This window comes from Rhinatrema bivittatum, chromosome 11 (assembly GCF_901001135.1).
Source record: "Rhinatrema bivittatum chromosome 11, aRhiBiv1.1, whole genome shotgun sequence".
Taxonomy (NCBI): domain Eukaryota; kingdom Metazoa; phylum Chordata; class Amphibia; order Gymnophiona; family Rhinatrematidae; genus Rhinatrema; species Rhinatrema bivittatum.
Genome location: NC_042625.1, coordinates 35,339,143 through 35,364,904, shown reverse-complemented (window position 1 = coordinate 35,364,904; position 25,762 = coordinate 35,339,143). Strand labels below are relative to the sequence as shown.

At 46.8% G+C, this 25,762-nt stretch overlaps 2 protein-coding genes across 5 annotated transcripts in view; both read right to left on the bottom strand.

The window, feature by feature from the left end:
• Positions 1 to 13,819, bottom strand: part of DDX55 (DEAD-box helicase 55) — a 46,873-nt gene extending 33,054 nt beyond the window's left edge. The window contains exons 1-5 of one of the 3 annotated variants that reach the window (XM_029619982.1): positions 13,548 to 13,819; positions 7,014 to 7,064; positions 6,826 to 6,912; positions 5,647 to 5,738; positions 5,495 to 5,557 (exon numbers count right to left, since the gene is read on the bottom strand). In XM_029619982.1, coding sequence (XP_029475842.1) covers positions 5,495 to 5,557; positions 5,647 to 5,738; positions 6,826 to 6,912; positions 7,014 to 7,043 — 272 coding nt within the window. In that variant the 5' untranslated portion in view covers positions 7,044 to 7,064; positions 13,548 to 13,819. Of the gene's footprint in view, positions 1 to 5,494; positions 5,558 to 5,646; positions 5,739 to 6,825; positions 6,913 to 7,013; positions 7,065 to 13,078; positions 13,364 to 13,547 lie in introns of those variants that run through there. The other 2 variants (XM_029619981.1, XM_029619980.1) reach the window with 2 other exon arrangements.
• An 821-nt stretch (positions 13,820 to 14,640) lies between these two features.
• TMED2 (transmembrane p24 trafficking protein 2) lies at positions 14,641 to 23,327 on the bottom strand. Of its 2 annotated transcripts, none has more exons than XR_003851936.1 (5): positions 22,944 to 23,319; positions 22,113 to 22,305; positions 21,728 to 21,748; positions 17,529 to 17,635; positions 14,641 to 16,445 (listed from the first exon to the last, which is right to left on the bottom strand). XR_003851936.1 is itself a non-coding variant. In XM_029571295.1 (5 exons), exons 1-5 carry the CDS (start codon positions 23,121 to 23,123, stop codon positions 16,321 to 16,323), a joined length of 630 nt encoding a protein of 209 aa, XP_029427155.1. In that variant the 5' UTR covers positions 23,124 to 23,327; the 3' UTR covers positions 14,641 to 16,320. The 2 variants fall into 2 exon arrangements, 1 of the variants encoding a protein (XP_029427155.1); XM_029571295.1 differs by having other exon boundaries at positions 21,724 to 21,748; positions 22,944 to 23,327.
• Between the last annotated feature and the right edge of the window lie 2,435 nt (positions 23,328 to 25,762).

The window sequence follows — 25,762 nt, the reverse complement described above, 5'->3', positions numbered from 1 at the left end:
AAAACCATGAGCGGACTCTCCATTACTTCAGCGCAGCACTGCGGGCGGGATCCTGGACTGATCCTTGGTACTACAGGAACGAAAATTATCAGGTAAGAAACTAATTTTCCTTTCCCTGTACGTACCAGGATCAGTCCAGGACACCTGGGATGTACCAGAGCAAACCTACTGAGGGTGGGAAGCAGAGAGTCCCGCTCGGAGCATCCTCTCTCCAAAACCCCCGGGATCGGTAGCCCTGCCATCCAACCTGTAATGCCTGATAAAGGTATGCCACGATTTCCAGGTAGCCGCCCTGCAAATCTCTTGAGGCGACACCTGCGAAGCTTCCGCCCAAGACGTTGCTTGAGAACGAGTCGAGTGAGCCCTCAGGCCCACGGGAAGTGGCTTTCCACGCATCAAGTAGGCCGCGCCAATGGCCTCTTTGATCCAACGGCCGATCGTAGCGCGAGACGCTGCGGCCCCATTCTTTGGACCAGAGAACAGGAGAAACGGATGATCCGTGAACCGAAACGGATTAGTGACCTCCAGACACCGAAGGAGGGCTCTCCGCACGTCTAGCTTCCGTAAGTCCCTTGCTTCCGGAACCGAGGACGCCCCACCCGCGAAACGGGCAGCTCCACCGATTGATTCACATGAAAAGACGACACAACTTTCGGAAGAAGGAAGGAACCGTTCGCAGAGAAACACCGGTATCAGAAATACGCAAGAAAGGTTCCCTACAGGACAGGGCCTGTAGCTCGGAGACACGCCGCGCCGAAGCAATTGCCACCAAGAACGCCGTTTTTAAAGTGAGATCCTTAAGCGTTACGCATTTCAAGGGCTCAAACGGTGCCGCACAGAGAGCGGAGAGAACCCAAATGAGGTTCCAAGCCGGACAAGGGAGCCGTAATGGAGGGCGAAGAAGCTTAGCCCCCCCGAAGGAAACGAGAAACATCCGGATGAAACGCCAGGTACGCACCCCGGACCTTACCTCGCAAACAACCAAGCGCCGCTACCTGAACCCGTAGGGAACTGCACGCTAGACCCTTGGCCAGCCCTGCCTGGAGGAACGCCAGAGTGTCGGAAACTGAAGCCGAAGTGGGGTCCACCCCACGCTGCACGCACCATTCCTCAAAGACCACCCAGACACGGACAGAAGCCAGAAAAGTCGACTGTTTCCTGGAACGCAGCACCGTAGCCACCACCGCATCATGCCGCGAGACAGAAGTGATCCGCATCCTCCAAACAGACGGGGCCCTGGCGGAGTAGGCCCGCCATTCCTTGGAGCCGAAGGGGCACCGTTACTTCCAGCTGGACCAGGTCTGCGAACCACGGCCGGCGCGGCCACTCCGGTGCCACCAAGATCACGTTGGCCGGGTGCAACTCTATGCGCCGAAGAATCTTGCCGATCATCGGCCACGGGGGAAACACGTAGAGCAACACGTCCGTCAGGGAAGCACCAACGCATCGACGCCTTCTGCCCCCCGTCCTCGACGTCGGCTGTAAAGTCGCGGAGCCTTCGCATTGTGCCACGTGGCCATCAGGTCCATGTGGGGCACCCCCCCACGTGTCGCAAAAGAGCCGCCTGAACGTTGTCGACTCCCGCAATGTGAGATGCTGCTATGTTGCTGAGATGCAGCTCCGACCAGGCCATCAAGCGTTGAGCTTCCTCCGCCACCTGGGGGCTCCTTGTCCCGCCCTGGCGGTTAATGTAAGCCACGGTGGTCGCATTGTCCGACAACACCCGGACTGCCTTTCCTCGCAGCAAGGGCAGGAAGCGTTGTAAAGCCAGACGGACCACTCTGGTCTCTAGGCGATTAATAGACCATTGGGCTTGCGACACTGACCATTTGCCCTGGACCGAACTCCCTAGGCAGACCGCCCCCCAGCCGGAGAGGCTGGCGTCCATGGTGACCACTGTCCAGCCGGGTACCAGAAGGGAGACTCCCGAAGACAGATGACTGGAATCCAGCCACCACAGCAGGCTGGACCTCGCGTGTCCCGCTAGAGAAAGCGGTAGGCAGAAGTCCTCCGAGACCGGCTTCCAGCGGGCCAGCAACGAAGCCTGTAATGGTCGCAGGTGAGCAAACGCCCAGGGGACCAGCGCCAGCGTGGGAGCCATAGATCCAAGGACCGTACCCGCGGTCGACGGAGCGACAGTAAACGCCGTACCTGAGACTGCAGTTTGCATACCCGGTCGTGTGACAGGAACACCTTGCCTTGCTTCGTGTCGAACATCGCTCCTAGATATTCCAAGGTCTGCGTGGGTGCCAGATGACTTTTGCTGAAGTTGACCACCCATCCTAGGGACTGCAGGAGATGGAGAACCCTGTCCACTGCCAACCGACACTGATTCTCAGACTTCGCCCGAATCAGCCAATCGTCCAGATAAGGATGGACCAGGAGACCTTCCCGGCGCAACTGCGCTGCCACCACCACCATCACCTTCGTGAATGTATGGGGAGCCGTTGCGAGCCGAAACGGGAGCGCCCGAAACTGGTAATGCCGTCCCAGAATGCAGAACCTGAGGAAGCTTTGGAACGCCGGCTGAATGCCTATGTGAAGATACGCCTCCGTGAGATCCAGGGAGGCCAGGAACTCGCCGGGCCTTACCGCGGCGATGACCGACTGAATCGTCTCCATTTTGAAGTGCGGAACGCGCCGGCATCGGTTTACCCCCTTGAGATCCAGGATTGGTCTGTACGAGCCGTCTTCCTTTGGGACGATGAAGTAAATGGAGTAACGGCCCCTGCCGTGCTGGCTGACCGGGACGGGGGAAATGGCTCCCAAGCTTCTAAGCGTCGGATGGTGCCTAGCACCTCTTCTCGGGGGCCTTGCAGGGTGAGACAAGAAACTTGTCCGCCAGAGTGCGAACAAAATCTAACGCGTAGCCGTGTCTTATCACGCTGAGGACCCACTGGTCCGACGTCACATCGGCCCATCTCCCGAAAAGGACATCAACCGCGCCCCGACGTTGGGAACGGAGTGCAGGGGCTGCGGCGGGAGATGGGCCGACCACTCTTCATTGTGACGACATGGGCCCCGTAATCGCAAGGGGACCTCCTTGCCTCCCGAAACGCTTTCACCGAAAGGACCGTTGCTGCCACTGCGAAGTACGGGAGGAAGCAGACCTATATGCATGCCCGGACGACCTTTGAGGGCGCGACTTCCTGGGACCCCGAAAGCGGGACCTAGCCGAAAAGAAGACCGCGCCCTGGATCTATCCTCGGGCAGCCTAAAAAACCCTGTTTTCCCCCAGGGAAACCATCAAGTCATCCAACTCTTTGCCAAACAGCAACTTGCCTTTGAACGGTAGCGCCCCGAGGGGAGCCTTGGAGGAGCCGTCTGCTGCCCAGTTGCGTAGCCACAGGAGTCTGCGCGCCGAAACTGCAGCCACCATGGATCTCGCCGAGGTACGCAGCAGATCATGGAGCGCATCTGCGCCATATGCTATTGCTGCTTCCAACCTATCCGCCTGCGCTGCCTCGCCAGCAGTAAGATCCGCATTGGCCTGGAGAACTTGGGCCCAGCGCAAGCTAGCTCTCATAGCGAAATTTGTACATATGGCCGCTCGAATACCCAGCGCTGAAACCTCGAAAATCTTCGTAAGCTGCACTTCCAGCTTCCTGTCCTGAAGATCTCTGAGGGCTGTCGCACCCGTGACAGGAATAGTGGATCTCTTTGTTACTGCAGACACCGCCGAATCCACCTTGGGGAGCTTAAGAAGGTCCAGCGCATCCTCCGGGAGCGGGTAAAGCTTGTCCATGGCTTTGCTGACCTTCGGCCCCAATTCCGGGGTGTCCCATTCCCGGAATAGGATGTCCGTAGAAGAAAAATGAGACGGAAAAAACCACTACAGGGCCCGTGAGGCCTAACCGGACCGGATCCATGTGCGCCTCCTGCCGAACCGCTACCGGAGGTGCTTCAATTCCCAGTTCCTGGGGGATGGCCGGAATTAGGGGAGGCAGTTCCTCCCTGCGGAAAAGCCGGACCACCTTGGGATCGTCTCCCTCCGCTGCTTGTGATGCCTTTCCTTCTCCGGATGGAGCGGATCCGTCCCCTGCCCCCTCATCGGCCCCTTTAGGGGCTCTTCAGGGGAATCAGTGTCCACCCCCGTGGAGGAATCCGGGTCCGCCTCCTGTGGGACGCCACGCGGAGGCCGTTTCCCCCTGGAAGCACTCGGGGGCACATCCGTAATCCCCGAGGGTCTGTTGGACTTCTTCGGCGGTGGAGCCCTGCGGGACTCCCTCCGGCCGCGCTTGCTCTTACTTTTCTTACACTTCAGGACTTTGCGCAGCCAAAGCGCAAAGTCCTCAGAAAATGAGCTGGAAACAGAATCAGCCTCAGCTGGGCTCCCCGGGGACCCCGGGTCCCCCGAGGGACTCCCCCCCGCCGGGCCCCGCTGAGGAGACAGCGCGGGAGGCAAGGCCGCAGGCCCTGCCGCTTCCCGCGCCATTTCGCGGCCCGTGGCTAAAATGGCCGCCACTCCCGCGCTGAGCGGGAAACAATCCTGGGGCCTTTCCATCGCGCCCCCCACCGCTCGGCGGCGGTCGCGCGGGCCGTACTCGAGCCCCCCGAGACGGCCCGGACGAACCTTCATCGCCCGGGATACCGGAAGCGCATAGGCCGTCGCGCGAGAGACGCGCGCGCGCGCCGAGCCGCAGGCCCGGCAAGCGGAGCCGCGATGCAGGCCGGCGAAAAAGGCGCGAAGACGGCCGTCAAAGGAAATCAAAAATAATAAAAGTCGCGCGAAACGGCCTCCCCCCTGTCAGCGGCGCCCCCCCCTAGAGCGGCGACGCAAGGAACAGAGAGCCGGCACAAAACAAAAGACAAACTTTTTTTTTTTTTTTTTTTTTTTTAAACAACAAAACGCCTGTCGCTGTCCGCGGTCCTGGAGCCCTAGTCCAGCAGGGGTGAGTGAACCGGGCTCCCCGGTGTCACCCCTGACGCTGCTACTTAGAAAAAGCCGGGTCCTCGACCCTAGCAGCGGCCTCAACCGGGGGGGGGTAGTCCCCTCAGGACCTCTCAACCCCCCCGGGAGGTAGGGCAGACTGACGTCAGCGACAATTTGGCAAAAATTCCAATTAAAAGACACTAAAGCCTAAACTGGCCTAAACCAAAAGAAAACCAACCCTGACGGAGTACCAGAATCAGGGCAGGGAGGAGCTGTGACCGGACCTGCACCATCTACTGGAGACAGAGTAAGACTGAGGGGCTGTGACTGGCACAGGGGCATATATGGCTCCGCCCACAAGTTTTAGTCTGTCTCCATCTACTGGTGCGGAGTCACAACCCAGGTGTCCTGGACTGATCCTGGTACGTACAGGGAACTGCCGCTCCATACAAGTTACCCCCATGTTTCTGTTAAGGATAGTAACTGCCGCTCCATGCAGGTCACCCCCAACACTATTATTAGATATAATAAAAAACAAACATCACCCCTTATGGATTCTTTCTGCATCCAAAAAGATTAACAAAAGTCCCCCCAAAATACCCCTAAACATACAGAACTTACCCATGTTCTTTAAACTTTTCTACATCGTCTGCTGGATTGCTGCCACCAATTAAAAGTATCTGACTAAAAAGGAGAAAGGTTTCATTCAAATACTGCAAACCGAAAGGACAAGAAAAATGCTTTGGTGGTGAAAGCTCTGGAAATGCACTTACCTGAAGTGGGGAAAATGTTTTGTGAAATGTGAGAGCACCTCATTGATCTGAACTGCAAGCTCTCTTGTGGGAGTGATAATGATGCCTCCAACCTACACATTGGGAGAGAAATGACATCTTCACGCACATGAATACCCGGCAAACTGGTAAACAAAAAGCTTTGTATTGCTGTTTGATCAAATGATGAGGCTTAGAACTCCTACTCCAAGGGGTCAGACTCAGAAGTAACATTAGAAAATCTTTCTTCAAGGAAAGGGAGGTGGATGCATGGAACAGCCTCTCAATGAAGGTGGCACAGAATCCTCTGTGCTTATCAGGCAGGCACAGGATAAGCACAGAGGATCTTTAGTTATAAAGAAGCAAAGGGAAAGCCAGAGACAGGGGTCCACAGCATTGCCAAGAGAAGCGAATGAAGCAGCCTAAATTTCACCATAACATCTCATTTATAATCCGTTTGTTGGGGCCAGCAGAATTCAGGCAAGGCAGATCTCAGGAAGCACGACAAGTGCTCCTGCAGGCAGGCAGCCCTCCCAAACCCAAGAAGCACTGAAGGGCTCCACCTTGAAGGAGATTTCTCCTCCAACTCTTAGCAAGCTAGGAGATTTAAGTGACCTGGATAAATTGTCTTGAGATGGTTAAATAAAGTGCTGGCTGACATGTACTGTAAAAGATCCCATTCCTGTAGACTGTGTTTGTAGGGCACATGCAGATTTTTTTTTTTAAATCAGTGTGCCCTCCAACCTGATGTGGAATAAACTTATTTATGGACAAGGGCTGAGTCAGTCAAGTATAAGAAAAGGGTCAAGTCAATTTCTCAGCATGTTTCGGCTTCCCTCTGCAAACTCCAAGATTGTACGTTGTTTTATAATTCTTGGTATAACAAGCATAGTGTTGATTTGCAAACTTAAAAAAAAGAGGTTTCCACATTAGCAATGTTCTATTTGAGCAGTACTATATTACCCAAAAATGCAGTAACAACACTAAAGCTGAACTGCAGATACTTACCATTTAGCCGACAGACACAAAATGAGAAAAAATTGCTTTTAGAGCATCTAGTCCTAACTGAGAACTGAACATCCTCCTGAGTCCCTAACATACACTTCCAGTAACGCTGTCCACAGGCAGCCTTGAGAATCCCGGGCCATGGCTTCCAGTAAAGTATCTATTTCAACAGCTTACCTGCATTTTCTTCAGTTTTTCTTCCCGTCTTAAAAGAATTTCCAGTAAGGGAATCACAAAAGCTAATGTTTTGCCGCTGCCAGTTATCTAAAAGAAAACATTAACAAGAAACAGTTCCCATAATCGTTTTGGTTACAGGGGCCTGATCAATGGGCAAGAAATAAACTAAAAGTCACACAAGCACTCACCGCTTCAGCAGCAATGTCTTTGTTGTTCATAAATAAAGGGATGGTTGCAGACTGAAAAACAAGAAATACATCAGAACGACATTAAAAAAAAAATATATATATATATATATATTCCCTTATATGCCAGTCAGAGAACAAAATAACGTGAGGAAGCTTAATACCTTCAAGAAATATTAAACATTATGTAAAAAGAAGTTACATTTCCTTTTAAAAAAAAAAAAAAAATATATATATATATATATATATATACAGAACCTGTCACATCACAGATGACAGCCATTATTGTTAATAAAATACTATCAGCACATCCTATCATAGGAAATGGAACTTGGGATAGTTCATATTTATTATTATTATATGTATTTACTTTTTTAATTAAACTTCAACTAGAGGCTTACATAAAAAAAGGAAAATTGGTTCTTACCTGCTAATTTCCGTTCCTGGAATACCACAGATCAGTCTGGGTTTTGCCTCCCTGCCAGCAGATGGAGACAGCTGGGTTTTGCCTCCCTGCCAGCAGATGGAGACAGAGAAAGTTTCACTAACACTGGCTTATAACCTGGTGTGCTACCTACAGTCCCTCAGTATTCACCTGTACCCAAGTCAAGATTCATCCCATAACAATCCTAATGAAATAGAAAACAACCTCCCACAATGAGCAGGAGAAAAGGCAAAACCCCACCCTTGAAAAATCTTTTCTTTGCAATTCCAAACCAGGAGAACAAACCTGAAATTCTGAGCAGCTCTGCAGCCTATATACAATAGAAATACGACAGAAAATATGAGCGGATTCTCCTCCTCAAACAGGGTGGGACTCTGGACTGATCCGTGGTATTCCAGGAATGATAATTAGCAGGTAAGAACCAATTCTCCTTTCCTGTTCATATCCGGATCAATCCAGACTCCTGGGATGTACCCAAGCTTCCCTAAACAGGGTGGGACTGCGAGAGTCCCGCTCAAAGCACACTTTCACCAAAGCCCATGGCCTCCGGAATCTGGACATCCAAACAATGTCTGGCGAAACTGTCCAACGACTTCCAAGCAGCCACCCTACAAATCTCTAGTGGCGTTACCTGCTGACATTCAGTCCAACCAAGTAGAGTGAGCCCTTAAACCCTCAAGAATAGGACAATCTTGACAGATATAAGCCAAACCTATCACTTCCTTCAACCGCTGCACTTTGGTGGATTTTGAAGCCTTAAGTCCCTTTTTTGCACCATTCTATAGCACAAAAAGATGATCTGACACCCAGAAACTATTAGTGATCTTAAGATACCGCAACAACGCCCGCTTTACATCCAAGAGACTCAACTCTCTCGCATGAGGCATTGCTGCATCCAGGTTTGGGGAAGGCTGGAAGCTCTACCGATTGACTCAAGTGGAATGACGACACCATCTTCAAAAGGAAGGAAGGAACCATACACAATGAGATTCCGGAATCTGTGATCCTCAAAAAAGGATCCCCTACATGACAAAGCTCTGAAATCCTTCGAGCGGAACTGATTGCCACCAAAAAAAAAAACCCAAAACAACCTTTAAGGTGAGATCTTTCATAGTTGCCCTTCTAAGAGACTCAAACGGAGCTGTACACATCCCCTTAAATTAAGGCTCCAGGAGGGACACAACTTCCACACCAGTCGAAGCAAATGCTTCGTCCCTGGAGAAAAACGCCCCACATCAGGATGCACAGCTAAGGCCGCTCCCTGCACCTTGCCTCGAAGACAGCCCAACACTGCCACCTGTAGACTGAGGGAGTTAAAGGCAAACCCTTCACCAACCCTCGTTGCAAGAAGTTTAAAATGTGCGTCACTGACTCTTGAGTAGGTTTAACACCCTGCTTTGCGCACCAAGACTCAAAAACTCTCCAGATCCTCACATACGCTAAGGACAAGGAAGGCTTCCTAGCTTGCAGCAGAGTGGAAATAACATCCTCGGAATACCCTTTCCATCTTAAACGCTTCCTCTCAAAAGCCAAGCCGCAAGACAGAAGAGAGCTGCCTGATCTGAAAATATGGGACCTTGGTGAAGAAAGTTTGGTAGATGGCCGAGCCACAATGGGCCATCCACTGCTAGATTGACCAGCTCAGCGAACCATGGCTGCCGCAGCCACTCCAGTGCCACTAGAATCATCTCTCCCAGTTGAGTGTCTATTCACCGCAACACTTTGCCCACCGGCGGCCAGAGTGGAAACATGTATAGGAGAATATCCCACAGCTGTGGAAGCACCAAGGCATCGACCCCTTCTGCTGCACATTCCCTTCTGCAAGTGAAGAAGTGCGGTACCTTGGTATTTCACTGAGCCGCCATCAAGTCCATGCGGGGCATGCCGCATCTGCAGTGGATAAGAAGCATTGCTTCCTCCAACAACTCCCCCTCTCCGGGATCCAGCTGTTGTTGACAGAAAAATCCACCTGCACATTGTCTATCCCAGCTATTTGAGATGCCGCCAGTAATGCCAGATGTTGCTCTGCCCAGCGAAGTAATTCCTGGGCTTCCTGAGCCATCACCTGACTTCTTGGTACCACCCTGCTGATTGATGTAAGCCACAGTCATCGCATTATCTGACAAGATCCTTACTGGCCAACCACGCAAGAGAGGCAGAAAGGCATGCAACATGAACCACACCACTCTCGTTTCTAACCGATTGATAGACCACAATGCCTCTTCCATCAACCATTGGCCCTGTGCCAACTGAGTCTGGCATACAACTCCCCAACCGGAGAGACTGGCATCAGTGGTAACTACTATACAATTTGGAACCTCCATGTCCACTCCATGACATAACTGGTCCCGATCAAGCCACCATGACGGACTGGACCTGGCTACCTCCGTAAGAGGTAGTGAAAGATGAAACTGCTCTAATGGATTCCACCGGGATGCAATGCCCTCTGCAGAGGCCGCATATGAGCAAACACTCAAGGAACCAGCACCAAAGTGGAAGCCATAGAACCAAGACTCTGCAGGTAATCCCAGACCCTGGAAATCTGCCTCTGTAATTTGCAAATGCAGTCCCTGGTGAGAAACTCTTTCCCAAACCTGGTACTCCAACCACTGAAGCACCAAAGCCACTGCCTGTCTACAAAGGATCTCTGACTTTGCTCGAATGAGCCAATCTTCAAGATATGGGTGAACTAGAATGCCCTCATTCCTGAGAGCCACCGCCACCATGACCATCACCTTACTGAAGGTCCTCGGAGAAGTTGCCAACCCGAACAGAAGGGTGCACAATTGAAATTATGTCCAGAGGCTCATGGACCGCAGGAATATCTGGTGATCCAGTCAGATTGCCATGTGCAAGTACACCTCGGTCAAATCCACGGAAGCCAAGAACTTTCCTTCACGAATCGCTGCAATGACCAAGCACAGGGTCTCCACCTGAAAACAAGGAACTTTGAAAGCCAAGTTTACCTTCTTTAAGTCCAAGATCGAGTGGAAGGTCCCCTCCTTTTTTGGGACATTAAATAAAATAGAATACCTTCCCATCCTTCAGGCCCCTACGGGGTCAGGAACAATGGCCCCCAGCATCTGTAAGCAGTTGATAGTTTCCTGTACCACTTGCCTTCCAGCCAGAGAAACGCAAGGGGAGACCATAAACAAATCCTTTACCGGAGGAGCAAATTCTAAAGCATACCCTTGCCTTATCACACTTAAGACCCACGGGTCCATCGTGATCTTGACCCACTCCTCGTAAAAAAGATTCAACTGACCCCGTTTAGCAGGAACTGAGGAGTGGACCAGCCTCGCTTCATTAGGTGGACTTGGCTCCACCTCTGTTCGGCTTTCAACCTCAAAAGGATTGGTTCAAGGACTGCTGTCTCCCAGTGCTTTGTCTCTGGGCTCCCACCAAAGCCCTATTCTGCCGAAAACACCTAAATCGAGAACACATAGGAAAAGATCCTTTTTCCCCTTTCGGCTTATCCTCAGATAATCTATGCCCTTTATTCTCTCCCAAATGTTTTATGAACTCCTCCAAGTCCTCCTCAAAGTTCAGTTTCCCTTTAAAAGGCAATGATCCTGAGACTTGGGCCAAACGTCCGCCAACCAGTTTTGTAACCAAAGGAGTTGTCTGGCCAAGACCACTGATATCATAGTTCTGGAAGAAGTTCTGATGAGCTCATATAATGCATCTACCCCATAGGCCACCACAGCCTCTGGCCACTCTGCCTCTGATGCAGACATCACTTTTTCACCTTCAACTGCTGTACCCAGCACAAACCAGCCCGAAGCATAAACCTGCTGCAGACAGCAGCACGTATGCCTAAGGCAGACACCTCAGAAATCTTTTTGAGATGGACTTCCAGCTTCCTGTCCTGTATATCTTTCAGTACTGCAGAACCAGTCACCAGAATGGTTATCTTCTTAGTGACCGCAGACACTGAGGCATCCACCTATGGAAGTCTCAACAGCTCAAGCGTGTCCTCTGGTAATGGATATAACGTATCCATTTCTCTACCAACCTTCAAACCGGTCTCTGGAGTATCCCACTCCCTGACTACTAACTTCTTATGGAAGGGGAAAGCTTTCGCTGGACCTCTCAAGGCATCCATAACCGGATCCACCTCTTCCTGATTGGATTCTTCTCGCAGAATCTTTATCCCCAGCTCTTTAAGGACATAGGGGATCAGGGGCCACAGCTCTTCTTTGTGCCAAAGACAAACCATCTTCGGATCGTCCCCCTCTCCCGGATCCTACCCTTCCGAAGGATCACCTCAGGAGGGTGCTCTTCTGGAGCATCCTCCTCCAACGAAATCTCGTCCACAGCATTTGACTTGGGGACATACCAAGGACTTGCTGAAACCTTGTCGCACCATTAGCCCGTGAAACCCTGGCCATGGGCCCACTGACCCCTCCTGCCTGGAAACACGCTGCCCCGTGGCTTTCCTGACCAGGTATGCTTTGTGCATCAAAAGGACAAAGTCTGATGAGAAAGCTGTAGAATTCAGAATCCTCCCCCAGGAGGTCCCCCAGATTCCCCGAGACTCTGAGCAGCCAGGGACAGCAGCAGAGGGAGATCCCCCCTCTCCCCAAGGCTTCTGAAGCAGCTGTGAATGCAGACAAAATGACTGATGTTCCCACACTAACCGGAAAGGGGTCCGCTGCCTCACCCGATGCACCTGCGACCCCTCCAGGCCCTTGCTGCTTCCCTAACCCAGTTGCAGTCATTCCTGAGCTGTCCTCTCACTCACAGAGGCAGCGGAAACAGGCAACGGCATTCGCCATGATTCCAGCCTGCCCTGACCAAGTGTGAAACCAGCTGCCAAGGACCGCAGAAAACGCTGCAAGAGCAATTACAGCCAAGCCCCTGCAAGGCTGCCCTCAGATCTCCTCCTTGGGTTGACAGACAAAGAAAAAGAAAACCCCAAATTTTTTTTAACTTTAAAGAACAGACAAAAGCTACTTCCCTTTAGGTGAAGAAGGGCAGCAGGTTCCACAAGTCCTCCTGAGGGAGAGAGAACTGCCCCCACCAGCTACCTACCCCTGGCAGTGAAAGGACAGAGCTATATAAGGACCCCCAACCCCCTGCTCGCCACCTAAGTACCAGGAGGGTTGGTCCCACCAGGACCTGCCAACGTCCTGGGAGGAAATCTTCACTCTTCTTCATTTTTTTTTTTTAATCTAAAACCTTATTTCCAGACTGCAGGTTTTGTACCTCTACCATCTGCTGGAGATAGAGGAATACTGAGGGACTGCAGGTGATACACCAGGTTATGTGGCAGTGTCCGCAAAACTTTCTCTGTTCCATCTGCTGGAAGGAAGGCAAAACCCAGGAGTCTGGACTGATCTGGGTATGAAAAGGAACGTACTACCCCCAGAACATGCTCTTAAAATCCAAACCATCCTAACCCATTAACTTTATCCCTTTACTGTACAATACAAAGAATCGCAACATCAGTAGCGTCGCAGCAGATTCAAAATATAAATAAAGGTGTATCCAGGAAGGAGATCGCAGACCAGCCCGGGCATTTTAACGCCCCCCCAATGTTCCCGGTGTATTTTGGTACTTGCGGCGTTGGCTTCCTGTGAGCGAAGTAGGGCTACGAACGCCAGCGTGCGCCGGGCTTCACCTGTACCGGAGTCATGTGGGTGAACTGCAGCTCCCGTAGCGTCTGCAGCACCTTCTCGTGCAACCGCACCGAGAGACTCTCCCAGGAGCCCTCCATGGCTGAGACACCACGCGATACCCCTTCTGGTCATCCGGTCCGCCGTTGCATCCGCGCCGGCCTGAAGCGCGGCCCAGAGCAGATTGGTTCCGGGGAGCGGGACGCGCACAGAACCTGTTCCTGAAGTTTTCCCTCCGAGAGAGCTCCCGAGTTCTTCTGCAACTCTGCAGGCATCTGTAAACCACACCTGCGCCGCCCTTACAATCTCTGGGGCCAAAACGCAGCCTCTTATACCAAAATGAAGGACACTACTGTACTCGGCATCTAGATTTCATACTTTTTTTTATCGACAAAACTACAACTATGCAACCCTATAATTCATGTACAAACTTGTAACATTTTTCCTAGTATCATAATTACAACCCACTCTTACCGTTATGAGGTAGCTGGTGTCTTTGCTTCTTTAAAAAAAAATCACCCGCCAGCAACGAGGCCCAGCTTTATATTTGAAAAACAAACAAAACCCAACTTAGCAGCTGGTGCAAATGTCAGCAAGGCCAGGTTTACACGGGTTTTGGATGCCCTAGACTAGCACCCACTGCAATAAGATTAGCACATCTAAACCTAGTGCCCAAATATGTAGCCGACGGCCTCATCTACATGGATTTTACATGTGATGAGCACTATCAGCTATTAACCCCGATGCAAAAAATCGTTGGGCACCCAACTCACACTTTCTACTGCACCAAATTTAACTCCAGCCCCGGAAGTCGCATTAAGTCAATCCACAAGTCCAGTGTTCAGGAGAAATTAAAAAATACAGGCTGCTGTGGTTCCTCATGGTAGCGCTGTGACTCATGGTCTATATAAATAAAGGTATATGGCCTTGATTTAAAAAAAAAAAAAAAAAAATTCTGGATGCACAATGTACATGCACCAAAGCAAGGGGCGCTTAAATATGGGCATCCAGCAACCTCAGCAAAATCTGCCAGAAGCGGGATAAAAACAGACGTTCAAATTGAGCGCCGTTGCAATTGTGGGTCACGATGCATTTTAGGCTAGGGATGCACTAAGGAACTCTTTTTACGCGATCCCTCATTTACATGCTGCATCGTGCGCGATGGGGATGTGGCTGGGTGCGCATTAGGAAACCGGTGCCTGTTTTAATTAACATTTTTTAAATGAACATCTTACTGCAGCAGCCTGTAAGTGGGTACCTGAGACAACAGGAGAAAAGTTATTTGCTCAAGGTCATTGCAGTGGGATTTGAACCCTAGTTTCCCTGTTCAAGCCCTTGCTTAAACCACTTAGTAGGAACAGGAAAAGTAGTGGCTATTACAGAACAAAAGTTTAGGCTTCTCACTTTTCTCATATTCCCTCCATTTTGGTGAATACTGTTGGGCTGAGCAAACATTACACAGCAGCAAAATTAGGATGACTCAGGGTCCAAGGATTTTTGATGTAACACTAAAGCAATAAAAACTCTCAATATGCAGAACCATAAAAAAAGGAAAAGAAAAATGAAAAACTGTTTAAAGAATGTTGTCTTTATTGTTCAGTGGACCTGGGTCATATTTAGTTACACAGGCAGTTTCAAATGTACATCTTCAAATGTAATTCTGAAGTGATATTTCACACAAAATTGGCATGCACCAGTTCTTTTACAGAGGTGTCAGTCACCTTGACTATGAACTGCTGCAATAAGTTGTTGCCCAAGGTTGAAAAAAGGGTTATTTTAAACATGAAAACATACAATAATTCTTAAATTAATTGTAGAAAATTGTTTTATTTGTAAAGATTCTCCCCCCCCCCTTCAAAAAAGATCCAAAAAAAAAAAAAGTACAAGCAACTAATTTACATCAGTCACAAAATAATCGTGATCAGCACCCACACCATAAACACTTCTTAAATTTAAACCCATCATCAAATAAAAAGAGAGCAGTTTTGTTTAAAACAAACTGAAATCCACATATGCCTAAAATAAAGAGAAAGTTAGCACTGAGCATTATTGCTCAGTTTCAGTGTGACAACATTAGGGCAAAGATTGCCTCTTAAGAATGAACAATTTGTGGCCTTCTGCCATTACATAGTCTCAAGAATTCAGGTTTTCAAAACATTCTCCACAGTTGGCTTTATCAGACAGTGCTAAAACAGTGAAATAAATGGAAAAAAAAAAACAAAAACCCAGAGAAGAGGCTTTGGACATGCACATATTGAACAGGCAGGCCTTGCATATTTTTCATATGTAACTGGTCACTAGCATAAACCTGCCCATTTTCTCCTTATTCCACTGAATATTCACATTTTGAACATTGAATTTGCAGAATTCCAAGCCTCTTGTCGCATTTAATGTTTTAAATTCTCCCAGGTTATGAGTCAGGAGAGGGTCATTGAGGCCTTTTTTGGTTTGACTGAATCTGTCACGGTGCATGTACATCTTCAGCTCCTTTTACAATGGTCCATGCCACCACTCACGATTGCTTACAGCCAGTCTGTTGTATCACTGCATGCCAAGCCCAAGGTAGTACTCAATTCTAAAACCAAAAAAAAAAACATGGCATGGCTCCTACAAATTTATAGTACTGACCAAATGAAAGGTGTTATGTGATGGGTACAGAGCCCATAGATATAGTAAATATCTAATATATATCCCTGTGTCTTTCATTAAGATATGACAAATCACAATGAGCCAGTATTGCTTCTTTCAACCTCCAATCAACATTTTACCAACAGGTTGCCAGCATTAACACTCAACACCATCCTACTCTGGCTTGGAAGTGCAGTACATCGAGTACTGGCTATGCCCAGGGCTGAAAAGATCCATCAAGCACACACAGTCACGGACCTAGCATAGGACTTTGTGCTGTTAATCTATACAATATTCCTTTTCAGTACAGATAAAAAAGGACTGCAGTATTACTATCTCTCAATTACAATCTTTGTGTAATTTAGATTGCCACGTTTTAACAATAGGCAGATTCCAATTTTTAAAAACAGTTCAGTTTTGGGACAAAATTTTCACTCTTACCTTTGCTACAGAAAAAAAAAATGAGAGAGAAACAAGTTTATTTGAAATACAAAGGGATTTAAGAAACAAATGTAACTTCAGTTCAGAAAATAAAACTTGAAAACTAAAATGACATTGTGGGCCAAGATGGTTGGTAGCGTGTGAATTATAGTTCTTGCTCATCAGGAAGAAATTCTTCTTAAACAACTCTTCGGACTTCAAAAAACCTCTTCAGGTAATAGATCTGTCCAAGGGTCATGGCAACTAGTACAAGGGCTTCAAAGAATGACCAAAGCACCACTCTGCTATTTGTGTTGTCGTTAACTGTTGGAAAGCAAATAATTTAGGATTATTATTCATTTGATTGATGCTACAAATCTGCTACACAAGATTTACTGTAGACACTTCTCTGCATAAGTTTAAAAAAAAATGCACAGGGGTGGACGGACAGTGGTCTAGGGCCCCCGGGCACTAATGGTCATTGGCCCCTAACCACCCATCTGAGGTTAGGGGAATTGCACGTGGGCCCTTGGGCATTGCCCTATTGCGTGAAAGAGCAATCCACCCCTGAAGTAGCATGTATGCAATAAACCAGCTTACAGCCATAAGTACTAGCCATGTTAAAGGCCACTGGCTATGTTATTAGAAATGCATTTATACAATGTTTTGTATAAAGTGGTGTTTAACAAGGGAAATGCATACCAAGTAAAGAGGAAGAGTATTTTCTGAGCTCTCTTTTATATGCAAAAAAACCCCCCAATGGGCCATTTTATACAGCGTGTGACACTTTAGCTTGTCAGAACCACTATCTGCTGACCCACGTTCCACTGTCAGTTCAAGGGGGCTCAGATACTTCAGAGAGGTGATTATAAGTCGAACTGGTATATGAGGAGGGAAAAATGTTGATTACCCACTCTAAAATCTAGCACCTGTCAGGAGGAACACATATATTGTAGTAGAAATCAATAATGATGATCAACAGTAGAAAGCAATTGAAATAAACCATACAAAGCAAGATGAATGGGGAAAACATAGAATCGGACAATATATAAGAATTTTTTCCGTAATAGGTCAGGAGCTCTGGAATGGATACGGGAGGTGAAGGTGAAATGTTGGCTTTTACATCTTAGCCAGTGGAAGCGGACATTAGTCATATGCTATATGCCCCTCTGTGGAATAGGAATTTATTTTATTTTGGTAGCTGTTTTAATTAGATTATTGTAGTTTTGCTGTTTGTATTTGGATTTATTTGCTGCAAACTGCACTGACCAGAGATTTCTCTGAGTGAGCAGTATGTAAGAGCAAATAAATATACTGTCCAGCTTTAAACTGGGGTCTTCAGTTGCTGACATCTGAAAGTACAGTTAAGCATTAAAAAAATGTTTATACTACATCAAAGATGCTTACTTGCTCTATGTATTCTCTCCCGGACCTCCATGTACTCCTGCTCATGTTTCACAGCCGTCATGGCCACCGCTAGTTCATTGATCATCTCCTCAAGTTTGTTTGGTGTGCTGCAGAAGAATTTCAAACAATATCAGACATTTACATTTCATAATGCAGTTTTCTGTACTCTGTAGACTGGCACCTTTTAATGCAGTTGCCAAAAATTAACATGTATATATACCAGTGCACATAATGCTATAGATATAATTCACATGGTTACAATCTTTCTTCCCAAAAGGTTTATAGTTAAATATGAGCACAATGGGTTAAGTGACTTACTGAAGGTCACATGGTATCTGGTAGGTAAAGGAACTAAACTATCATATACTGTCAGTCCTAATGCACAGGGGTCTATCCTATCTCATGTAGAATTTACTCCTAATTAATTATTTGACAATATAGTAACATTTTTAAAAATGAATGAAGCTTTAAAGAGTTTCTCCCAGCTTTGGGCAACGGTACTAATCATTTCACTGAAACACGGTAAGAGTCAGTTTTTGCACATAGCATGAGAGGAGTGACCCTCACTCTTAAACCAGAATATGATGGATAAGATATGATATCAGTCTCTCAAATTTACTGCTAATGCTCTTAATACTTGCACTGTACCAAGGAGAGCCTCTTTCCAGAGTTCATAAGATGTAATTATAGATACATCTCGATATACAGATAGACACAGATACAAGCAACATATCAAGATGTGCTTAGAAGTTTTTTAAATCAGGCGTGTGGCACCAACTACAACTAGGACTATTTCTGTATCTTTCTGCCACCTTTTCTTGGTCTCCAATTTTCTAAGACACTGAAGGCTTCCAAATGGACATTACATAGAATGTATGGCAAGAGGAAAGATTTCCTTGGTCTCAGATTGCATCTTTTGATACTTGATCATCCCTTTCCCCCATACATTCCATGTTAACAACCATCAGAAATCAAGAAAATGTGGCAGAAAGATACAGAAACAGTCCCAATGTTATAGAGCACCACCAGCCTAATTAAAAGGAACTTCCAAATGCACCTATGAACTCCAGAAGGAAACTCTTGCAAAATGCAACAGCAGTACATTTGAGAGGCTGAGATTATATGCAACGCACCCTGGCTCATGAGCGAGGTTCACTCCTGTCATGTTATGCATAATAATCAGCACAATCCTCCGGGCCGTCCAATAGTTACTACAATCGGTTCCCTCCTAGAACCTCTTTCGACGTTTATCGATGTGATTATTAATCCCATGGTGATGAGTGCGACATCTTATTGTAAAGATACCAAACACATGCTGTCTAAATTACAAGAGCTACATGTAGCAGATCCAGTGATTTTAGTAAATCTGGACATAAAATCTTTGTATACGTCAATACCTCAAGAAGACACTTTAGTAATTCTGGAGAATTATTTGGACAATAGAGAAGGTCCACATCGGATTCCAACATCCTTTCTGATGGCAATAGCAAGACTAGCATTATGCGAAAACTATTTTGTCTTCAAGAATATGTGGTATAAGCAGGTTTACGGGACTGCCATGGGCGCAACCATGGCCCCGAGCTTGGCTAATTTATACGTGCGGCAATTTGAAGAAGAAAAATTGTATCATAAGCCACAGTTCAGTCCAGTGTCTCACTGGACAAGATTTATTGACGATATTTTCTGTATTTGGCACGCAGATGAAACAAGTCTTCAAGAATTTTTACAATGGTTAAATACACTGGATGTAAATTTACAGTTCACTAGCACCTATCACCACACAGATATTAATTTTTTGGACATTGCTATTCAGTATGACAATGGAAATTTCACTACCACGTTATATCGAAAAGAGTGCGAAAGGAACACTCTTCTACACTATACGAGTTTTCATCCCCATCATTTACGTCAGAATTTACCAATAGCCCAATTCTTGAGGTTGCGCAGGATTTGTAGTACCAGAAGTGAATTCACACGACAAGCTGAATTACTTAAACTGCGATTGCTGGAACGAGGTTATCCAGTGAAATATATTAAAAGAGCATATAAAAGAGCATATAACGCTGAACGACAATGGCTTCTTTTAGATACACCGGTAGATAGAGAAGAAACCCGTATAGTGTGCACTCTGCCATATTCTAGTCAGGGTGGTCAAATTTCTAAGGTAATACATCAACATTGGTCCATTCTGAAAACACATAGCATTTTCAGGGAGTCTCCTATAATCGCATATAGCAGAGGTAAGAATGTGGGGGATTTAGTTATGCATTCCTTCTTGTCACCAGTAACATCGATCAATCCCAATGAAAAGAAGGGACATTGGTCCTGCAAACATTGTTCTGTGTGCAGTCAAGTAATTGAGGGGGAGAACTGGATAGACAAAGATGGGCAAGTGCATAAAGCACGGCAACATTCATCGTGTGAGACTTCAAGAGTAATATACATCATTGTGTGCCCTTGTAATCTTTATTATATAGGGCGCACGAAACGTCAAATACGTGTTAGATTAATAGAACATCGTAGTTGCATTGCCACAGGAAAAACATTAGCCCCGATGGTGGCTCACTGTTTAGATAAACAACACACCTTCCAACAACTTCGATGTGTTAGAGGTAGTTTCAAGTAATATGCGAGGTGGCGATCCTAATTTTTTATTAAATTTAAAGGAGCAGCAGTGGATCTTCCGTATGCACACAGTTATGCCATCAGGTCTTAATAGCATGATAGAGTGGTATTCATTGTAGTACTGGAAGTGACGTAGAAAGACGTCACGTAAGACGGGGGCTTTAAAAATGGAGGCGGGAAATTCAAACCGGAAGAGATGAACAAAGAACGCTGAGAGCCATTATGATGTTGATATGAGTAAGTAGCTGTTGCACGATTGAGTTTTTGTGAAAATAATGTTTAAGTTTTGCTGATATATATTTGTTCTCGTGGCGCAGATGCTTGCCCTTCAGGAAGGACGACAACGTCCGAAACCTGTACAGTGTCGGGCACAGACACGGCAATGTGGGATTGGTCACATTGCTATGGACCATCGGTTTTGGAGAGACTCGGGCTGTAACAACAATATATAAAGAACCAATTCAATTTCAAGATAAGTATCGAGAAGACTGTTCAAGAGTACAGTTAATTTATATTGGATGAGTTTAATGCACAGAGCACTTGAGCACGGAAACATTTTAAAAAAAAGAGAGTAACATGGACTGACCAATGATTACACATAAGGCTGAGTGAAAAAATGGTATGGATTGCCACACAGTGAAGCCTATTATGAAGGTCATGAAGTGAATGCGCTGATGAATGTTAACAACAGAGGTGTGGGGATTTATAGATACATTCTAGATATTATATTGATTCCCATCTCATAAGGCAATCTAGAGGTCGATCATAGGGGGTATTTGTTAGATACAATGGATCAAGATTTCAGACTGGAAGATGGCCAGATGACATCTCTTCCAGCTCTAAGATTCTAGGAGAAAGAATCCATCGCATTAACCTATTCCCCTACAATCCTTTAATAAGAGTAAAGAGAATTTGCCGGTGTTAAAAAAAAAAAAATATATATATATCATCAATTCAAATAATTATTTTGCTTATGATCCTGATCCTGCAGTATGATACAAAAGCACTAGAAACACAACCGCACCATTTTTTAAAAAATATTTTAAAATGCTCTTCCACAGTTTGAAAAAAAAAAAAAAAAACACACACTGCAACCTCAGAAGCAATACCACACAGGTTAAACTTGTAACAAAATACAATATATTGCCATCCATCTACTCTATAAAACTAATATTGTGGTACATAACCAAACTAATCTTCATGTTATCTTCAAAGTTAACTGGAAAGCCATGTGCTGTTAATTGTGAGGTGGACACAATGGGCATGATTATTGCATATTATGACTACCAGAATACACCTTCTCCAGAAATCAAATTAAAATTTTAATGCAAGCTAAGTGTTGAACTATTTTGTATATCAATTTCAATACCCAAGAAGTAAACTCTGAAAAGATGAGAAACTGAGTCGTGAATATATATTTGGTGTCTTCCAGATGTTACTGTCAACATTAAACAAAATCCCAAACACAATATATAATGCTGCCATGCTATCATAATTGTGGTTAGAAAAAGTGAGAGCAAAATGCACAGCAAGAGACAAGAATGCAGAGGAGCTTTCAAACAAGGTGCACATACCATCCCATGTATCTCCACCACCTGGAGAAAAGTGCAAGAGATGAAAACAAGTGAAGAAATACAAAAGAAAACGGCAGATTAACTAACAAGGTTGCATTTAAAAGTTTAAGAAAGTGAGAATAAAAAAAAAGTGCTTTGATTTTTATTTTTTTGTATTATATAAACTAAATTATTCAAAGAAAAATTAGAAAATAATCATATTAGAATATGATACATTTCCCAAAAAACTGATTTTCTGTATTTAGTGCAACAAATTAAGGGAATTCAAATCTTTTTGCCTTTAAACTACCAGAAAGCTGCTAGTATTTGAAATTAAATTTATATTGGTATTATACTAACAATAGAAGTGACCAGAAATGATTTTTTTCCTTTAAATTCTTCCCACCTTCTGTCTCCATGTCTTGTCCTTTTGGAGCTTCTCCAATATCAATGGTAAACATCACTATTTTCGGAGTCATGGTGGACATCCTGTTGCTAAAGCAAAACTTGTATGTTCCATCCATGTGTGCGGCAAATGTGTATTTCCCACTGGACTCTCTGTCTCCTTTGTAGATGTTTTTATTATCAGGCCCTGTAATCTGAAACGTACAAGAAAAAATAGCCATTACTAACAAAAGCAAAGTAGGTGCATACTAGCTCAGCAGCCTTAAAATCTTGACGAGCCTTCCAACGCCATAGCAGGTTTAATATGACAGATACAGAGGGGCACAATATGGCTCTGCGGCCTTTTCACAGATGTGGCAAAAGGGTGCTTTTTCAGATAGTAAAGCAAGTTTGATATAAGGACCAGCAAGCTGCTGCGCTTGCAGATTTCTTTTCTAAGAGTTTAGAGAAGAAATCCTGCATCAGCAGCATAGCTGCGTTGAGTTGTCATTTGTACAGCGAGAAAACACTGATCACACATCCACCCCTGTCATCCCGCAGCTGAACTGATCTGACCCGGTCGTGCGTGGGCTTGACGGATACTTTACATTTGCTTTGTTCACACGATGAAAGGTGGCAAAAAATTAACCGGTTTTATATTCCCAGGGAACCTATGAAGGATTCTCCGCGTATAACGTTGTCTCCCATCCCGCCACCAGCAGACAGCAAGGGCTCTGCCGGGCGGCAGCCGCTGATCCACGTGGAGGGGGCCGTGGGAGCCCAGGTTCGTGTAAACACGCGGGCGCGCGGGTACGCACACCGGCCCCATCCCGGGGGGGGCTCCCGGTCTCACCTCTACGTCGATATCCAGGAAGCCTCCCTCCGCCACCTCGAAGATGAGGCCCATCTTGGTGCCCGAGGTGACCCGATCGTAGAAACATTCCTCGGCGTGCGCGTCGATGCTAACGAAGTAACCGGAGGCGGTGGCGGAGAAAAAGGCAAGGAGGGCGAGGAGCTCGGAGAGGGTGAGCATGGCGGTGGTGGCGGGGCTCGGGCAATATCGGCAGGGGCTCCTCTCTTCTTTTTCTCTCTTTCTCTCTCTCTCTTACTCCCTCCCAACCTCCTCAAAGGCGGTCGCTCTCCGGCGCTAGCGCTGATAGGGAAGCGCCTGCCAGTGCCACGTAACGGCCCGACGGCGGCCGGCGAGGGACAAGGCCCCGCTCACATCCGGGGAGCTTGGGTCGAAGGGCGAGGGGACGTCGCGAGCGCGTTGTGGGCGTCGCTGGCCCACTGGCTAGCGTAACCTTTCTGCTCGTGCGCCGCTTCCGCCCTGTTTCGCTGGGTGGCAGCGATGTACCCCCCACCGCCGAGCGGATGTGCTGCACGTGATCCAAGTGTCCCTGATCACCCGTCCCATGTAGGCTTGGATCACGCGCAGCACACTTGCCCGACTTCTAAGGACGATGTTTTCTGCTATTGCTCTGTGTTCCGGACAATAAGAACATAAGAAAATGCCACACTGCGTCAGACCAAGGGTCCATCAAGCCCAGCATCCTGTTTCCAACAGTGGCCAATCCAGGCCACAAGAACCTGGCAAGTACCCAAAAACTAAGTCCACTCCATGCAACCATTGCTAATGGCAGTGGCTATTCTCTAAGTGAACTTAATAGCAGGTAATGGACTTCTCCTCCAAGAACTTGTCCAATCCTTTTTTAAACACAGCTATACTAACCACATCCTCTGGCAACAAATTCCAGAGTTTAATTGTGCGTTGAGTAAAAACGAACTTTCTCCGATTAGTTTTAAATGTGCCCCATGCTAACTTCATGGAGTACCCCCTAGTCTTTCTATTATCCGAAAGAGTAAATAACCGATTCACATCTACCCGTTCTAGACCTCTCATGATTTTAAACATCTCTATCATATCCCCCCTCAGTCGTCTCTTCTCCAAGCTGAAAAGTCCTAACCTCTTTAGTCTTTCCTCAGTGGGGCCAATGAAGTAAATCCGCGCAAAAAAACGAGCGCTCAATGTTGAGCGTCAGCTTGCCCAACTCGCACCCAGCCATGTCTCCTGAGCCCACGATTGATTATTTAAATGAGGGGTCACGCTGAGAAGGAGGCGCTAGGGACAAATGTGGGCCCCTAGTGCCTCCTTGGCAGTGGGCGCCCAGGAGAGGTGGCTGTCAGCGGGTTAGGAAAACAGACATTCATGGGTTAGGGAAATAAATGGATGCTCGTTAATTGAGCATCCCTTTTCCTAACCTGACCACCGACACTTTTTTTTTTAAACATTTTGGTTTCTCCGACTTAATATCGACACAATATTAAGTCAGAGGAAGTACAGAAAAGCAGTACTGTTTTGTTTTGTTTTTTTAATCGAGGTTAGCCATGTGATGAATGCTATTAGCTTCATGGGGAGGGGGGTTTGAATGTAGGTTTTGGATGCACTAATCTCCTTATAGAATAAGGGCATAAATGCTTGCTTGACAATTTCTAAGTAGGCCTGTTACCATAAATAGATTACAAAACTTTAGAGGAAGGATTCTGCTTATACTATGCCAGCTAAGGAGATCTATCAGCTACCCACCATATAAGCCTGGCTGCCTGCAGGAGGTGACTTATTCTTTTCACCCAGGGCAGGAGACTGTAGCCAAATCAGCCTGTTGTGGCCAGCTACCCTCTCAAGGTTTCCCCCATTCTGTTATACCTATGGACTTTCCAAGAACTTACTGCCACTCCAGTTGACCCTGACATTTTTCTTCTATCCCAAACTCTAATTTGCCAGTATACTAGAGCTGCTTTTCCCAGCATCATATAAGGGGAGTTTTATTTAAAAGATTTTCTCTCTGGAAAAAATGTCAGGGTTATATTTTATTACTATAAGTCATGGAAAGTGTTTTTCTTTGTCACATTATTAGTGGAGTTTTACCTACAACATCTGAAGGATGTCCTCTCAAAAGTTAATTTGCCATAACATTGTTGAATAACTCTTAGGCTGAACCAATAAAAGGTAATACAACATGCAAGAAAAACCGCTGCGTGGTTGATCGCGGAGCGGGTGCCCAAGGCGGGATGCCAGGAAGCAGCGGAGAAGCAAGATTCAAGGCCGAACTGACTGCAAGTCAGGCAGTGCTGAAGACGAGGCCGGGTTCTAAAGTCCAGACAGACTGAAGCAGGGTTGAGAACAAGGTTAAGTCTGAACTGTAAGTTAGGCAAAGCCTAAGACAGGACCATGTCCAAGCAAGGATCAGGACAGGCGACTTATGTCAAGGTCAGGTTCAAGCAGAAGTCAGGGCAGGCAGCTGGAGACAAGGTCAGGTCCAAGCAAGGGTCAAAGCCAGGGAGATCCATCTGAAGGGTAGAAGGAACGTGAAGCTGGAACAGGTACCAGAGCAAGGAACAGGTACTGGAATGCTGGAACAGGAACTGGAACAAGAAACAGGTACAGGAACGCTGGAACAGAAACTGGAACAAAGAGCAACGAAGCACACAACAGGAAGCATGGAGACCTGTTGCCAAGGCGAAGTCTAAGTGGCAGGGACCGCCTTATATATGGAGGCTGAGTGGCGTCATTATCTAGAGGCTTTCCCGCTGCGGACCCTTTAAAGCCAGGGAAGGCGCGCGCACGCCTAAGGCGGACAAGCCAGAAACTAAGAGGTGGCGGATCTCCAC

Bases quoted from the DNA above. Each gene is read 5' to 3' on its own strand.
- TMED2 (XM_029571295.1), bottom strand. From the start codon at position 23,123: ATGCTCACCCTCTCCGAGCTCCTCGCCCTCCTTGCCTTTTTCTCCGCC. The intron at 17,636-21,723 runs GTGCACCTTGTT...ATTCTTCTGCAG, and splicing joins GGAGATACATGGGATGGTAT to CACACCAAACAAACTTGAGG. The intron at 16,446-17,528 runs GTAAGCATCTTT...GCTTTCCAACAG, and splicing joins GGAGAGAATACATAGAGCAA to TTAACGACAACACAAATAGC.